Raw genomic sequence first — 19,281 nt, 5'->3', positions numbered from 1 at the left:
GTTCATCAGTGTTTTATTGAGCAATCAGGCCTGCGTTCCGTACTGTAGTATAGACCACATGTCATAACAATGCAGAAAACGACATCTAAGGCTGATATTAATATTAATGCTAATGTTACAAAATAAGCTTTTCATTTTGATAAAGCCTTGTCGGCCACCTCTATTAGCGCTCTTACTTCTTGTTTATAATCGAGTTGATTGTTGAACCAGCAGCCAAGGTATTTGTCTATGTATTCAAGCTGTTGGTGGTTCACATATTGGAAGGGATAAATTTTTGTTCTTTGATATCGTCCCTGCCATTTCCAACTATCGAATGTGAAAAGTGGTGCTTTTCAGGAGAGCAAAATAACTCTTTTTTGGAGAGTCCTAAATCAGCGCCTTGACAAATGGAAAATTTTTTATATGTTTTGTATGTAATGTTTAATCCTTGTTAGATTGATAACAAATTTTAACTGCTTATCATTTTTTTCTTTCCAAACAATCACATTCGTTACTTTGCTTTTTGTATTAATCAAAGATTTATTTCGGTCCGATGATTCAAAGTAGCGAATGTATAATAGCGAAAACTGTATAATCAAATAATGAAAATCCGTTAAAATGAAATCATAAACTGCCTTAAAATAATTTCTTGGAAGCGGTACTGAAACAAAATTCACACTAATTGTAAACATGTGCATTTTATTCTTCTCAGCAGTTTAGCATTTTCGACAGTTTACAGATTATAATTGAATAACTTTTGAATAAATTACAACACAAACTAACGAATTTGACACATTCGACATTTAGCGTTGTACAAATATACCTTTAGTTATATTTATACAAAACAAAAGTATCGAATATAACCATTTTCGTCAGTTTGCAGTCAACCAAATGAAAAAATGTTCATATTCCATAGTTTAAACAGCATATTTCCCGCGCTCCTAATCAAGCTACAATAACGAGAATTTGCCACAAGATGTATCACGTATAATGCGAGGGCAAGGTATCGAATCTGAAAAACCCGATTTTTCACATTCGATAGTTGGAAATGGTAGGGAAGATATGTTCATAACAAATTCCACCATTCTCCGAATTTCCTGGTTGTTGATCATAATAGGCTGGTTAATTCTTGGGCCAAATCGTATTTCTTTGGGGGTTGTTGATGTTTATTTCTAGACCAAACTTCGTGGATTCTTCTTATAATATGTCTATTTTTAGCTGCATATCCGGTTTTTATACCATTAAACGAACTTGAAGAAGATTCTATATAAATATATTTACAAATTTCTATATACATCTGAATTGCAATAAAATATTACAATCAATTTACAATCGTCTTAAAAAAATTTGACTCTGGCATATTTGCTTGATAATCCAGAAATAAAAAAAGAAACGACCAAGAAAACTAACAATAACAATTATGTACAGACAAAAATAGATACATTGAATGATAATTTTTAATTTTATAACATTGTAAATTAACTTACACTTACATATCTGTTCGTCAACTGTATCATTTCAGAAATTTTGGACACTTTTTTTTTCATATTTTATATAAATTGTCAATAAAATAAAAAAAATACAATAATTAATATAAAAAATAATTACATGGGCAATGGGTTTAGACAATTTAACCTACAAATAATTTAGTAAGTCTATGTTTAGTACATAGACATATACAGTGTGTTTCATTAAGAATTGTCCATATATGTAGTAACTAGAAAAACCTTAGCACAAAATACGAAGATTTAACCTAAATCACTTAAATAAAATATTCCTCCTTACGAGATACAGAGTGTTTTATAACAAATATTCTAAAATGATTTTAGCCCACCTTTTAATATTTTTTGTTCAAACTTGACACACAGTTTACTAATGTTGGGATACTTTAACTAGTCTTAAAAGATAGTTCTCCGCCGTTACCAGAGGCGTGCTGTAGGGATATATACTTCATTTTCGCCCCCTTTTCCCCCTCATAATCTGCGCCACTGTCGTAATAATCATTTCAGCATGTTTTTTTTATTCCTTGTTACTTTTTACATAAATATCATCCTTTTGTCTCATTGCGATAAAGTAGTTTTCAAATTATTTGCGTTTAAAGATAATGGATTCCATAAGACTATGTACTTTTTAAACTACATACATTCAATAAGATTATGTGTTTAAAATACCTAATCTTATTGAATCCACTGCATTAAAACGCAAATAACTTGAAAACTACTTACTCTATCGCATTGAGACAACAGGATGATATTTACGTAAAAGGTAACAATCAAAAAAACGTGCTAAAATGATTATTACATAGTGGCGTAGATTGTAAGGGGGGAGATGAGAAAAAGAAGTATATATCCCTACAGCACGCCTCTGGTAACAGCAGAAAACTATCTTTTAATACTAGTTAAAGTATTCTAACATGTGTAAACTGTGTGTCAACTTTGAACAAAAAATATTAAAAGGTGCTTTCATAATGGGCTAAAATCATTTTAGAACATTTATAATAAAACACTCTGTGTCTCGGTAAGGAACAATATTTATTAAATGTTTTGGGTTAAATCTTCGGATTTTGTGCTAAGGTTTCTCCAGTTATGATATGGACAATTATGAATGAAACACCCTGTATAATACCTACCCTGCGCGCTGACATCTAAAATTAAGTGACGATAGCGACAGAGAAAACTGAGGGTATTAGGTGGGAAGTCTCTAATCGGAGGAGTTCATCCAATCGGCGACAGTGGGAAAGTGACGTCATCGATAAACCCAACGTCATTGGATAAATCCCTTCGATTAGAAAGAGACTTCCCACCTAATAGCCTCAGTTCTCTCTGTCGCAATCATCACTTAGTTTTAGATGGCAGTACGCAGTCTAGGTATTGTAATATGTCTATGGTTTTGTAATGACGTCACGCCAAAAATTTTTTAGGTTAGATCCAAGTTTTACACTAACCAAATTGCGCATGACTAAAATGGATAAGCATTTGATGCCATCTTTATTAACTGCCAAATTTAAGTTTAATTATACTGATTTCATCAGACCTACATAATGTTATAATAAATATTTCATCTAGAAGTTTGTTTGTGACGTAAGAGATAACGTTTTAAAATAAATAAATGCAAAATAGGAACTGGAACATCTTGACTGATAGACTATAGTTTTGAAGAATTTCCACTGATTTACTTACACATTACATATTTCACGACTAGGTGGCTTCTTAAAACATTAAGATTTGGTTAAGATGGGCTTTAGTCTTATGCCTCATCTACACATCGGCAGACGCGAGCGCGGACAGCATCTGCGTATGCATCCGGAGATGTGTAGATGGGGTAATTTGGTCGTCTGTTGTTTATGTATCACGTCGGCAGATGCGTCTGTTGTCGGTTTTTTAAGCACAGATCAAAAGGTTTCAGTGCGAACGTCCGACGCCTGTCCACACATCTGACGACACATCAGTTTTCGCAGTGAATTCAATATTTTGTTTTCACGTTTCTTCAGTTTTGTATGTTAATAATATTTCGCTGAAATGGCTATGAGCTCTGAAGAAACTTTCAAATTCATAGTGTTTTATGTATAGCCAGCATCCACCACCTTCTTCTTTTCCATTATTTTTAATGATTCTACTCTCATGTACACTCAAGTATTACCTAGTTGAACGTACTAAAAAGGTATATAGCTGCGGCAGCTATGGTCATCAACATCTATATTTTTAATGCTCGCGTAGGTATTGTGTCTCCCGAGAATTCACACAGACTGAACGATCTACAGATGTGTGGTCAGCTTGTAATGATACATCGGCAGACGCGTCTGTCGTCACTTCTATACATCGGCAGACGTGTCTGCCGATGTGTAGAGGAGCCATTATATTTTCACCTCACTGTGGTCTCTCAACGTCGGTTTGGACGTCGGAAAAACGTCACGCTTGAGGAATTTATAAAAATCCACGAGGAAAAAGTTTTCCTGTAGTTGGCTGTATACCATATATTACAAAAACGAATAAAATATAAAATCTTATATAAAAGGTATATTTGTTTAAATTCCTAAAAAGGGCTACATCACAGAGCTAGTTTTCGATCGGATGACCGATCATCATCAGTGCTTACGTGAATCTAACATGCTAACCACCAAAATACAAAAATATTTGGGTAAAAACCCTTTACGGTCGGTCATGGGAACATAGATGAATAATGTGAACTTAAACATGGATGTCTAAAATATCCAATGTAATATGGTCTAGGTACCATTGAGCTCGAAATTGACTTGTTCGCATGTTGACTATATGGTAGCAAGTGGTTGACATACACATGGTTGACTTGCTAGGATATAGTCAACATGTGAACAAGTCAATTTCGAGCTCAATGGTACCTAGAGTATAATACATTGGATATTTTAGACATCCATGTTTAAGTTCACATTATTCACCTATGTTCCCATGACGGATCAATTGTAAAGGGTTTTTACCCACATATTTTTGTATTTTGGTGGTAAGCATGTTAGATTCACGTAAGCACTGATGATGATCGGTCATCCGATCGAAAACTGTGATGTAGCCCTTTTTAGGGATTTTAACAAATATACCTTTTATAAAGGATTTTATTCGTTTTTGAATTTATAAAAGATATGATTAATTATTTATATGTGAAATAAGCCACAATTAAAATGAAAAAAATAATTTTATTAACGTTTCGACGCCCAAATCGGGTGCCGTTGTCAAAATACAATTATTTTGAAACAAAAAAACAAAAGTATTTTGACAACGGCACCCAATTTGGGCGTCGAAACGTTAATAAAATTATTTTTTTCATTTTAATTGTGGCTTATTTCCCATATAAATAATTAATCATAAAAATGCCACAAGGAAATAGCTTCAGAACAACATTATAAAAGATATATTATACAAATCATATTTGTGATACTTCGACATATTGGATTTTTAAATGATCAAGATGTACCAAGGATGTCACAAGAAACTATAAAGAATGACAAGGAGTCTCAGAAGATATTTTAAAGTTCCTGTGAGATTTTCATGGGATGCAATGGCTTTTTTCATACAGGTGTCTTGTTTCAGTATGTATGGTGTTATCAACTCTTAACAGTTGACAATAGGCTGATGTGTCTATTCGCAAATAATTGCGCCAGTCATCAAGTTTTTCTCAGTTTTTTTAGTAACGAGACGTGGAAATACTGGTTTCTATTCAGAAGCCACTCCCTTGACGATCTTATATTTTCCCTCTTCATCCCTTTAAGCCTCAGTTGTATCATTATATTTGAAAAAATAAAAGAAAGCAGCAGTGTTTTTTCCATAATCAAAAAATGTCTCTCAAAAGACTGTAGATTGAAACTGGGTAGAAGCGGAAGAGAAAACATGTAATGTGTATAATACATTGGACAAAACGTACATTTTGTCTTTCACTTTGTATGCCTGACAAAACCTACAATAAAACATAGAGTGAAAACCGGTCTTTAAGAAGAGGTATAGCATTAAAATACAACCTTAACATAAAAAGAACCTATTAAATAATTTGAAAGGTTGCTGGAAAGCTTTTAGACCTGGATCCCGCGTACCAAAAAAAAGTTGATTAATAGCAAGCTGAAAATTTGTTAACAGCTTAACGGTGTCTATAGTCGGACAAACTTTGATGTACGGGAACACTGGAAGTTTTAATTGTGGAACAGGTTAAAAATTTGGAACGTCAGACTATGAAAACGTTCCATGTATTTTGTCGGACAGAACTTCCAATTGATTTGTTACCATTTCATTAAACTCTCATGCAAAAATTAGACTTGTGTTTATCACCAACTGGGCATTTTAATAAGTGGAACACGAAGAACATGTCAAATGACAGGATCATGTTAGTTAGTAATAGCAGTCTGATTTTTGCATGAGAGTTTAATGAAAGGGTAACAAATCAATTGGATGTTCTGTCCGACAAAATACATGGGATGTTTTCGTAATCTGACGTTCCAAATTTTTAACCTGTTCCACAATTAAAACTTCCCCTATATCAAAGGGAGACCCTTATATAGTACCCATATATCAAAGTTTGTCCGACTAGACACTGTTAAGCTATTAACAAATTTTCAGCTTGCTATTAATCACCTTTTTTTTGGTACGCGGGATCCAGGTGTATTTTATAAGCAAATAGTACAGTCAATTAATTTTAATTAGTGGGAAAATTTTAGGTTTGTTCTAACTCAATATAAAACCATTCTTGAACGGTTACGAATATGCACAGTAACGAAAAATGTGTTACTGCGCATAATTATTAGTTATTGCGCATGCCCGTAACGATTCAAGAACGGTTTTGCATTGAGTTGGAACAAACCTATTGATATAATCTCAAAAGGGAGAAAATATTTATGAATTAATATCAAAGTCAGACGTTTCACGTCGTCACAATATAAATCGAATAAAAAATGAAAAAAGTTTATTGAACTATGCAGGAGGTTCCTTTTAGAGATTTAAGCAATAAGCAAGTATTACTTTGACATAAAGATAAAACTATTAAATAATTACAAAAGATCCCTGGAAAGCTTTAAAATGAATTCATATGCAAATAGTAGTCAATTTAGTTTAGTTAGTGGGAAAATATTGATATAATCTTATATTAGGGAGAAAATATTTATGAATTCATATTCAATAGCAATATAAATCGTAATAGTATATAAAATATACTATAAATAACGAGTTTAAAAACTCTATGTGAAATGTATCACATATTTGTATTTATTATTATACCGAGGGGTTAAAATTCCGAACATTTAAGAAGAAATGATTGGAAATTGGTCTCTCTGTAAACAAATCATCCCAAAGATAAAAAAAGTAGGTGCAAAATAACAAAAACAAACAACGGCACCACAACACTAAAGAAAAATGTATATGAAAAAACAGAAATTTTTCTTTGTCATTTTTTTTTATTATAAAATTCAATATGAATTTCTATGGATCAACACTTGGTTTAGGAAAGTTGATTATTGATTGAGCCATATATAAAACTCACACTGTATATCTATATCATCGTTTTGATAAGAATCGAGACCTAGAGAACCATTGAGGGAATTAAAAAAGAAAGAGCGACAAAAAATAGCTAGATCATTGAGTTGATTTTCTATTGTGCATTATGCTGCATGTGACACCTGAGGCTACAAACGCCTTCTATTGGTGAAGAGGTTGTAACACGTCATGGGTAGAATCTTGCAGGACTTTACCGTACTCGCCTTGTTGAGATAGGGTTTGGATTATACACATTTTATGTTATGTTGAACTAAGTATGGAGAAGTTGTTAAAGAAAGATTGGAGAAAAAATAGTACGACGTTTGCGCTTTTGTTAGGAATATCTTTTGCAAATATAAAGCTATTACTCATGTTTGAACGTTGATAAATGAATTATTTACCTATGATTATGTGACCTGTTTTTATTGATATTCTGTATAAACTTATTGTGATAGATTACCTTAGAAAAAACAATACTATCAAGAGTTCTATTTTTCAAATTAGGCAAAAATATAAATATGTTGAATCTAAAAAATGAAACCAAAAAATATACATAGAAGAAAATTAAATGAAAAATAAGATAAAAAAGAAAAATACTATTCGCAAATATCACATAACACTTGAAAAAGCACTGTATACAGTCTTGCTAAACCACTTGTGAACTATTTAACCCTCCACCGCCACATAATGATATATATTAGCAATAAAACTTGTCAATTAGCTAAAATTTTGTCTGATATGAAGATGACTGCCAGAGTAACGAAACATTATATAAAGCTGAATCAAAAAATTCAACAATTGTGTGTTGAAAAGTGCAAAATATCGTTTAATACCTTGTTTATTGCTGAATATAATGATATAGAAAGGATTTAGTACACAAAAATGTGCTTGTGATGTGAATAACATACTTAAGTCATATAAAATCATGAAAATGACTCCAATAACAAAGTAGAAAGGACGACTTAGTCAAAATCGACATTGTTTAACTCAGAGACAGAGTAAAAAGTTTGTGGACTTATAAAAGCAAGATCCACGAGGCGGTTGAGGGTTAAAACTAGTTACAATAACTGTAATAAATCATTTAGTTTGTTCAATTCAATTTTTTTTATATGAAACTCTCGGCTATGCATTCGGCATCTTCTGGCCAAAGAGAAGTCCAAAATATCTGAAAGATTTGCTACGAAAACTATCAAGTGTGTTTAACAACTTCGAAGGTACTTAAAGATGGTTTCTTTCTTTCATGTTATTGCCCTAGGTTGTGATGGGAGGCAGAGGCAGTGTTTTCTTCACTTCAGCAATCATGTTGCCTCCACAGCAACGGGAAGGCATGGTGATAGGGTAAGCGATTTGCACGTAAACGACTTGCTTCCGTCAATCGCTGTCCGACATTACTTTTTTCCTTTTCTTCGCTTGTTTTGGTTTCACAATTTCTTCCTCCTGAAAATATACAAACCGTTAACAAATACTTTGAGCAGTAATAGAAAGAAGAAATCAAAGAAAAAGTTGATTACGGAAAACAAAATCTCTTACTCTTTCTCTCTCACATTGGCTTGACTATTTCTCTATGTACATTTTTCTCTTGAAATTTTCACCATACATTGTTTATTTGACATGCATCTTATCTTTTCAAAGCAAGCTTGTCATGTACAGTACAAAAGAACATGCTGCTTTAGTGGTTATCTAGAATTTTGTAGGTTATGATCTTCATGTAAATTAAAAAGTAGAGGCTGCTATAATATGTTGTTTATAGAAAATACTGAGGAATCACTAAGAAATAATTTTGATATTCTAAGTTGCATGAGTTGATGATTATGTTTTTAGCGAGTTACAGTCAACTGTTAATGTTTCTGCCAATTCCTTTAGCAATGTCCATATTCCTTCTTTTTCCTAGATGGGTGGAGTCAAAGACCTGATGTTAGTCACAGCCATTTACACTCCTTAACGATTATTATTTGTGACATTCTAACAGTATTTTAATACCAAGTATGCTCACATAACACTACCATGCTCACAGTATCTTAATACGAACAAAGGTTCTAGTCCATATATGACGCCATTATCTCCAAAACTCACTATTTGTCGAGGGCTATTTTTTGGGAGGTTGAAGAAAAAAACAATTAACAGTCAAGTAATGTTCAGCTCACAACGTAAAATGTAAACATAAAGAATTTTAAAATCTAAGTTTTTCAACCTAATAAAAATATTTGTAAAATATTTTTTAAGATATTTAATTGAAAAACTTTTTGGACCATTTTCCTGGTGACACCTCCATGGCTTCTAAAAATTGCAAGCCAGATGGATGATACATTGAAGACAAGAGGGAATTCTAAAAAGTTGCAATTCACAACCCCGTCTACAGCTTGGTAAAGTTCCAACGGAAAATGGACCTAGTTACTCTATAGGAGTAATACTAATATAAAATAAAAATGTATTAGGTCTGGATCCCGCGTATGAAAAAAAAGTTGATTAAAAGCAAGCTGAAAATTTGTTAATAGCTTAAGGGTGTCTAGTCGGACAAACTTTGATATATGGGAACACTGGAACAGGGGAAATTTTAATTGTGGAACAGGTTAAAAATTTGGAACGGTCAGACCACGAAAACGGCACATGTATATTGTCTGACAGAACAGACTTAAACTCTTCGAACAGAGATTAAACTCTCGTGCAAAAATCAGACTGCTATTTATCACCAAATGGGCGTTTTAATGAGTGGAACATGTAGAATATGTCAAATGCCAGGAATGATGACAGGTGATAAATAGCAGTCTGATTTTTGCATGAGAGTTTAATCTCTGTTCGGAGAGTTTAAGTCTGTTCTGTCGGACAAAATAAATGTGCCGTTTTCGTGGTGTGACCGTTCCAAATTTTTAACCTGTTCCACAATTAAAACTGCCCCTGTTCCAGTATTCCCATATATCAAAGTTTATCCGACTAGACACCCTTAAGCTATCAACAAATTTTCAGCTTACTATTTAATCAACTTTTTTTCATACGCGGAATCCAGACCTAAATACCATTTTTATTCAGTTGCAATGCGAAGCCAAAACTGTCTTAATTTTTACTTAGATTAGAGAGCGGGGCCAGCACTCTTATCGATAATTTCACCACGTGTTAGAGGCTCTTCAGAGAATGCATGGGCTGCTATCTCTACTCCAGGTAAAAATTTTCGACATTTATTAGTCCCCCCATTGCAACTTACGTGAAGGTAGTAGGTGTGTAGCGGCATCTGCTAAATGAAAGTCTAAGTTTTTCAACCTAATTCCATCTTGTCTTCAATGCAGCATATCTGGCTTGCAATTTTTAGAAGCCATGGAGATGTCACCAGGAAGTTTTTCAACCTAATAAAAATATTTGTAAAATATTTTTAAAAGACATTTAATTGAAAAACTTTTTGCACCATTTTCCTGGTGACACCTCCATGGCTTCTAAAAATTGCAAGCCAGATGGATGCTGCATCGAAGACAAGAGGGAATTCTAAAAAGTTGCAATTCACAACCCTGTCTACAGCTTGGTAAAGTTCCAACGGCTGCACTCTCTAACCTAAGTAAAAATTAAGACAGTTTTGGTTTCGCATTGCAACTGAATAAAAATGGTATACATTTTTATTTTATATTAGTACTACTCCTATACAGTAACCAGGTCCATTTTCCGTTGGAACTTTACCAAGCTGTAGACGAGGTTGTGAATTGCAACTTTTTAGAATTCCCTCTTGTCATCAATGCAGCATCCATCTGGCTTGCAATTTTTAGAAGCCATGGAGGTGTCACCAGGAAAATGGTCCAAAAAGTTTTTCAATTAAATATCTTTTAAAGACATTTTACAAATATTTTTATTAGGTTGAAAGACTTTCATTTAGCAGATGCCGCTACGCACCTACTACCTTTACGTCAGTTCCAATGGGGGGACTAATAAATGTCGAAAATTTTTACCTCAAGTAGAGATAGCAGCCTATGCATTCTCTGAAGAGCCTCTAACAAGAGGTGAAATCGTCGATAAGAGTGATGGCCACGCTCTCTAACCTAAGTAAAAATTAAGACAGTTTTGGCTTCGCATTGCAACTGAATAAAAATTGTAAGTATACATTTTAATTTTATAAAGAATTTTATTAACCTCACAAAAAATGGCCCTCGAGCTAATAGCGAGTTTTGGAAATAATGGCCTCCTCCTATAGAGAAATAATATATACAGCGTGTCTACTTAAGTTGGAAACATATGGGAAACTTTTTTGTTACTGATTTTACAAAAAAAAAGTTATTCTTTATAAAAAGTTCTGCATGCTCTTAAACCTAAGATTCAACCACCAGATATCAAATTTTGTCAATATTATACGAGGTATGTCAAAAAATATAAACTTCGTTCAAGAGTAAAGTACCTTTATTTCTCTCAATATCGAAAATTATTATTATGAAAAGTTGTTTGGAAATAAAAACTAAGATCAAATATGCAATCACATGCTTCTAATTGGAAAAAAATATTTTCCAAATTTTTCTCAAATTTATTGATACTAACTTCGTTTTTATTTATTACACATATGATAACTCTTTTATTATTACTTTTACGAAAAAAAGGTATTCTTTATAAAAAGCTCTGTATGTCCTAAGACCGAAGATGCAACCATCAGATATCACATTTTATTAATTTTATACGAGGTATGTCAAAAAATATGAATTTCACTCAAGAGTAAAGTACCTTTATTTTTTACAATATTGAAAAGCGTTATTAAAAAAGTTGTTTAGAATTAAAAACTATGTTTCAATATGCAATTACATCCTTCTAATTGAAATATTGTGAAATATAAAGGTACTATAATCTTGAGATAATTTCATATTTTTTGACACACCTCGTATAAAATTAATAAAAGTTGATATATCATGGTTGTGCCTTAGGTTTTAGACCATGCAAAGCTTTTTATGAAGAATAACTTTTTTTCGTAAAATGAATAATAAACGAGTTATCATATTTGTAATATTTAACAACGATGTTGGGTATCCATAAATTTGAGAAAAAAATTTTATTTCAATTAGAAGCATGTAATTGCATATTTGATCTTAGTTTTTAATTCCAAACCACTTTTTATCATAAGAATTTTCGATATTGAGAGAAATAAAGGTACTTTACCCTTGACCGACATTCATATTTTTTGACATACCTCGTATAATATTGAGAAAACTTGATATCTGATTATTGAATCTTAGGTTTTGGGACATGCAGAACTTTTTATAAAGAATAACTTTTTTTCGTAAAATTAATAATAAAAAAGTTTCCCATATGTTTCCAACTTAAGTAGACACGCTGTAGATAAATTAATGACATTACATAGAAAAGGTGACTTACATGTACAAAGAAAAGATAGTGAAAAACTATATCTAAATGGAGTACACAACTGAACAAAGAAGCTATTGCAGAAGAAGGCAAAAATATCTCAATGACACTACTCAAATATCTTCCTCTACAGTCTTCATTTTTAAAGTACAGTCTTCATTAGTATTTGTTAAAAAAAAAAAATTCTTTGTATTACGACTGTATATTTGTATATATACAAATTGTACAATTTGTATAATATACAAATTTTTATATACTTTCACCAACAGTAAACCTCATGGCTTTTCACAAGAGCTATGACCTTGTAAATATCATGTTAGCTTGACTCATAGCTCATAACATGTAGGTATGACTCATAGCTCTTGTCAAAATCCATTACCTTTAATAATTTCTTTATATAACTTATTTATTCTAAATAAAGATAATAATAAATATTGCCTCTGGGTTTCAGTTTAATGCACCAAAAACTAAACAAACTGCATATTTTTAAACCATTGTGTAAAGACTATAGCACACTGTTCATTCCTAATGAAAAGGGTACACCAATGGTACACGGAATGCCAAAATTATCTTCTCTTTGTATATACCCAGTTATTAACACATGTAATTTTAAATTTCAACAAGACAACACAGTTAAGAGTGTCAGAAAAATTATATTAACTATTAAATACCGAAACCTCAGAAGTCAAAATCTACAACTTTTCAGGAGAGTGAAAAAACTTCACTGCTTAGTACATATTTTTTCTTTCTCTTCTTTCCTTTCTGTTGAAAAGTATGTTTTTCTATGGATGCTATAAAATGTGCAACTTCTCTCACTACTTACATACATTCAAAACGAACAATTTCTCAGGCAGTGAGAAAAGTCGGCCATTGCAGTGAGAAATATTTTTTCTCGGGTTCACCGCTGGTTTACATACATATGATCGCCATTTCCATGGTAAAATGCACAATACAAATACAATTATTATTTTTGTCAAACAAAATGTCAAACAACTTGTCAAAACTTATCAAAAATTACCTTTTAAGACTGTTTAACTGTGGATTATAATTTTAAATAAATAAAGTATATAAAAATTAAGAATATTAAATACCTATGTGTATATATGTATTTTATTTCAATTTGGGCATATAATATACCTAAAAGCACCTAAATTATTTAATTTTGAAGTTTTAACTCTTGACAAAAACGCATCCATAGAAAAAGTACAGTGTACAACACAAGAGAAAATGACATATTTCTCTCTCGCTCGATTTGTTGGCACTTGCCTCGTGCCAACAAACTTCTGCGCTTATGAAAAATATGTTTTTTTTTCTCTCTTGTTGTACAATATACTATTTCTCATGATTTTTTCAAAGTGATAATTAAATAAATAATGAGAAAGAAAAAACATATACTAAGCAGCGAAGTTTTTTCACTCTTCTGAAAAGTGGTGGATTTTGACTTATGAGGTTTCGGTATTTAATGGTCAATATGCCTTTTTCCTATTCTAGGATGGCTCCTCAAACTACTTTTCTTTCAATTTGTGTATTTTATTCCACAGTAACCTCAATTTCTTCACAATATTCATTACATTAAAAATTTCAGGCAATTTTCTCTTCATTTCTAGTATCAGTGTCATATAAATCATAGGATAAAAAAATGGAAGTACATGATGTGACTATTATGTAGAACACAAAATTTATTAATGTTTTAATATATATGAGAGAAAGTAAGAATTTGTTATTCCTAATATTTTAAAGCATATTTCATATTAAATGGCATACTTACCTCACTACTTTCTTCTGAAGAATCAGATATTTCTCTAACAATTTGCCTTTTCACCACAACATTCTTATTGGCAGGTTTCCTTCCCCGTCCTTGTGACCTCTTAGTGGCACTGACCTCCTCCTCTTCTTCCATTAAAGCAAACAATTCACTAAACTGCTTTCTCTGGCTGTCATTGCTGTTGTTGTGAGCTATGCTGAGGGCCCTCTGCATGGAGTCTAAGGTATAAACCGCCATACAGTCGTGTTTTTCACAAATAATCCTCAACTTTTCCAAATGTCCCAGCACTTGATCTGCACTAGGCACTGTAGCACTTAACGTTTTACTTGTGTTGGATCTTTTCCGCTTGTTGGGCGAAGTGGAAGGGTACCTTGTGCTTAAAAGTGAGGAGATAAGTTCCGCAACTTTGTCAATATACTCATCACACCAAAATTTTATTATAGTAAAAATAAATAGATCACCATTATCACAAATATCCCTGGAAAACAAGGATTTGATGTAATCTGAACTTGGTTTTTCCATTTTTAACATAAGAGTAACTGCAGTTAAAGCTTCTGGATGCTGGTCATAGTCTAATTCTGTAATTAATGGTAAAACAGTATCTATAGATATATTATGGGCATTGACAAGCTGCCACAGGAAAAACTGTTCTATGCTCTCCCACTGTAGACTCGCTTTCAATAGAGGTATGATGGTTTCTGGTTTGAACATCATCAGATGGCCCTGGAGGACTTTTCCCACTAAAGTCTGTAATTGCCTAGGATCTATTGCTGAAATTATTACCCTCAATATTTGAGCATTATTAACTGTTTGTGGTTTAAAGTCTCTATATAAATCTGGCACTATCCACATCATCAATTTTGTATCACTGTGATGACATGCATATAAATCATCATATAAACATATATCTACTTTCTTCTCTAAACTTTGACAGAAGTCTTTGTACACACTTATCTTCAATGCACTTGCCACTGAATGGTCCTCCTTTTTGTTGTCCTTCCAAATTTTTGCTTTGAGGTAATAAATAATCAGGTAACCAAGACTTGGTAATTCAGTATACATCTCTGAAATCAATTTGTACAGTACATCTTTGCCTAGTTCATCCTTAGTTAATCCATACATCGTTTTGAACATCATAAAGAGAGGAGACTTCATGCTATCTGTAAGTTTGTCTTCTGTTAGGACATCTGGAAATATCTCCCCTGTCACCTCATCTTTTACAGAGTTGACTAGACGTTTTGCTACAGCAGGAAGATTCTCATCATCTTCATCCAAGTCCATTACTTGTCCTATTAGTTTCTCCATTAGATCATTTCTTTCATCTGTGTCAGTTTCATTTTGAAGTTTTTGAAGAGTTTCTCCAATAGGTCCTTCTATGAAATTGTCTGCTTGTTTTAGTTTGGCTTTCATTTGCAATTTTGATAATGGAATGTCGTCATCATCATCTGAGTCATAAGCGAGAGATGTGCTTATTCTTAATGAAGGCTCCTCTTCATCATCACTAAATGCTGGTTCATTGTCCATAATATGGTTGTTGAGAAGAGACACTGATTCATTTTCTTCAAATTTACCAGAATGTGGAGTGTTTAAAATCATTTTGGAAGATGATTCTAGTGGTATCTCTGTGCAGAACTCTCTAAAGGTATCTTGAACCATAGTTCTAAGATCTCTATCTAATTTTGGACTGTCAAATAGGGGTAAAAGTGAACCTAATACTCTCTTATCTAAAATCTGCCTCAGTGAAGTAAATATGCCAGCTCTTACTTTTTCCGTCAATGGTGGATAAAAGTTGGCAATTATTCTACACAAAAAGTCCAACAGCGTTGCAGAAACTGCAGGGTGTGACCTCATGGAATGATACATCACTAAAATGGCTGGTTCAATATTCATAATATTATCTTTTTCACTATCAAAAAATAACCAGTCATAAAACAAAGCCAATTTAGCATTTGATACTGCCACACTGGATGTACAGGTTGTTAGAAGCCATCCAATAACAGCCCACCTTGGTATGATGTCAGAACAAAGAAGTTCATTTGTAGGATGGATAACACCAACAATAAAGCGTATAATGTCACACCGAAGACTTTGTGATTCAGGAGTAGCTAAATACTGCCTTTGAAACCAATCTTGATATCGTTTGTGGTTTCCAAATTTAACTTGCGATGTTAAAAAGACAAGTTTTCTTTCCATTTCTGGTGTCAACCTGGATTGCAGAAACCTCCTGGATGTTCGGTTTTGTAAAAGTTGTAAAACACCTGTAAAATTTGGAGATAAAGTCTTTGGTGAAAGTAGTACATCTTTCCAGAGCTGGTCAAATTCAGGTATGCGTGCTACGTTTTGTAAAAGTCGAACTAAATCTCTCCCAATAACCAAACAATCCTGGAAATGATCCCTCATAATACTTATTAAAAAGTTTACTTCTTTTTGTCTCAAACTTGTTAAGTAAGGCCCATTGTGATCTTCTATTAGTCTTAAATACGTATAAACTACAGATGCTATTAAAACCGGAAATTTCTCTAACCAATTTCTATATTCTATAAAAACGTCAAGAAGGGATTCAATAAGCGTAATATTTTTAGGGGATACATCACCTCCCGCTGCATGCCTCATCAAATTCCACACCAAATTGTCCACATTGGTCACAGCGTTTTTTATCATTTCCCTTAAGAGCCATATTAACTGTTGTTTCACCACATCATTAAAACGTAAATATCTGTCCAACACTAACTGTGATAAATTTGTAACTATAAGTCCAAACCCATCCCGGGTTATTAACGTTAAATCTCTGTAACACTTTGCTGCATTGTGAGGTTCTGTTAAAATTGTAACCAAAAGTCCAAATGACACTTCTTCATAACCTTTTTCCTTCAAAAGTGCTTTGTTGAGAGCCTCGTGTGCATCTTTATCACTTAATCCGGCTGTAGTGCTTTGAAGAAATTGGTAACTTCTTTCCAGTTTCTGAAACAAGAAAACCAAAATTTAATTTTACCGCGCTTAAGGTACTGTCAGCGTCAAAATACAAATAAAAGAAGTCAAGGCGAGATTCACAATGGCGGACATTCGCTATAACTAATATGAATTTAAACGATTTACCTCTTCTAAATCATCTTTATTTTCAACTGAAGAAGTTAAAAATAGTCTAGAAGTCCCCGTCGAAATCACTTCCATATCGTAAAATGGGTTATAACGGCCGCTACGAATTTCGCACTGTTGACAAACACAGCAGGGCCTGCATCGTTCCGTCCTCGGAAAATGTTTGTGAAAATCAAGCTCGCCTTGGTGACTTGGTCTGAAGTGTGGTGGAGTTGGTATATGTTAGCGCTGTTGCCAAGTGCCATTATTTTCCGTAAAATGCACTGAAATCAATAAATCGTTTATGTGGAGCATGTTTACTGTGTATTTGTATTTTAATTCACATTAATTTATATTTATTTTTCCATGGTCGTCACGATAACGATGTTTAAAAAACACCTTCATTATGTTAATACGCATAAGAAAATACCGAATTTGTATCCTATGCATGATTTCATTCGTAAATGGATGCAGGATACTCCCATAAAAGTAGACAATGATGTCTCAAAATATTCTAATTTTATGTTTTTTTGTCACAGAAATAAAACGCAATACAAAACTACGTTTTGATGTTTATCTTCAGGCAAAGATTTTTTCGTTTCTTTTAAATGCTAATGAATACCTAACATCATGTAATTAATTTACGTTCTTATCGCAGGGGGAAGCGGGGTAAATTTAACTTCCGTTTCAAACGCATATACCACGTGTTCATTATAATTACCACTTTTCTTCAAAATTTGACTAATTGACACAAAAAATAATTGAGTTGGTGTGTAGTCATAAATAACAAAAATATTTATTACAGCAAAATGAAGGAAACAACTAAAACGAATTGCTAGGAGGAAGTAGGGAAATAAAAGTGTTGGATGAAATGATTGTTACTGTCTTGTAGTGAGAGTATTTACTATCTTTAGGGCCGGTTGTTCGAACGCTAATAAAAAATGATCATTATCAAATATTTAATTACTGTCACCAACTGTCAATGTCAACTTTGTTTGAGTTGCTGAAAACATAATTATGGACTACAATTATGAAATTAGTTAATCAATTATGTTAATAATTGTTATATTAATTGATTAACTAAACTCATAAATATAATCAATTATGTTTTCAGCAACCCAATCAAAGTTGACATTGACAGTTGGTGACAGTAATTAAATATTTGAAAGTGATCATTGTTGATTAGCGTTCGAACAACCGGCCCTTAATAGAGCTTTTCATTCACAGTCATTTGTTTCGAGCTTCTGTCATATGTCGTATAATCCGTGTATATTAACATTATACACAGATTATAAAACTTATGACAGAAGCTCGAAACAAATGACAATCGATGAAAAGCCCTATTGGAATTAACCACCATTTTTAAATACCTAAGCGTATTGTAACGTACAATAATACAGCTTCCGAAAAAAACCGTATTCTTATATTTTTTAACCACCGTAGGAATATTCTTAAGATACTACACATAGGCCCGGTACTTTATGTCTCCGTTAACTGCTAGTTAGTTAACCGGGATTTAATCGGGCCTCTTTAGGGTCTCTTGCGTTGTAATAAATGCAATTACAAGTATTTTTATAATTATAAAGAAGTATAATAATAATTATAATTGCAAGAGGCCCTAAAGAGGTCCCGATTAAACCACGGTTAACTAACCGGCTGTTAATCGAGATATAAAGTACCGGGCCTTAATGTTGCAAACATTAATGTTCCGCTGTTGGAATGTGCAAGAATGATAGAAGATAGAAAAAAGTGGAAAAAATATCGGAATGATCAATTCATAGAGTCATGCTAGGCACACATCAGAAGAAGTAAGCTTAGCATACAACTACAATAAAACATTCTCATCCTGGGAAACCCGATAAACCGAAAGCGATAACAATGAACAATGGTTATGACAAGCATACATTACATCATCCAACCTGTTGTCATCATCATTGGTTCCACGACTACGTTGAGCCCCGATCTTCATAAGAGTCCTCCATTCGGCCATCTTCCTTGCCGCTGGATGCCAACTAGCAGCACCGATCTTCCTGGCAACTTCATCTATGCAATCTCTCCATCTCAGCATTGGTCGACCCCTTCCTGTTCGTGTAGTTCCCTCGGGTTTCACCAATAGAATGCGTTGTACTTAAGCTTTTATTTACTCTGGCTTTT

The 19,281-nt window shown here is 33.0% G+C and overlaps 1 protein-coding gene across 1 annotated transcript; it reads right to left on the bottom strand.

Moving 5' to 3' along the window:
• Nucleotides 1–1,235: 1,235 nt before the first annotated feature.
• On the bottom strand, nt 1,236–17,565 carry LOC126884764 (integrator complex subunit 3 homolog). Its single transcript, XM_050650982.1, has 3 exons — nt 17,149–17,565; nt 14,056–17,013; nt 1,236–8,402 (listed from the first exon to the last, which is right to left on the bottom strand). Exons 1-3 carry the CDS (start codon nt 17,221–17,223, stop codon nt 8,337–8,339), a joined length of 3,099 nt encoding a protein of 1,032 aa, XP_050506939.1. The 5' UTR covers nt 17,224–17,565; the 3' UTR covers nt 1,236–8,336.
• Between the last annotated feature and the right edge of the window lie 1,716 nt (nt 17,566–19,281).

Source organism: Diabrotica virgifera, chromosome 5, assembly GCF_917563875.1.
Source record: "Diabrotica virgifera virgifera chromosome 5, PGI_DIABVI_V3a".
In the NCBI taxonomy this organism is placed as follows: Eukaryota; Metazoa; Arthropoda; class Insecta; order Coleoptera; family Chrysomelidae; genus Diabrotica; species Diabrotica virgifera.
Note: the sequence above shows the minus strand (reverse complement) of the source record. Positions and strands in the feature narration are given on the sequence as shown.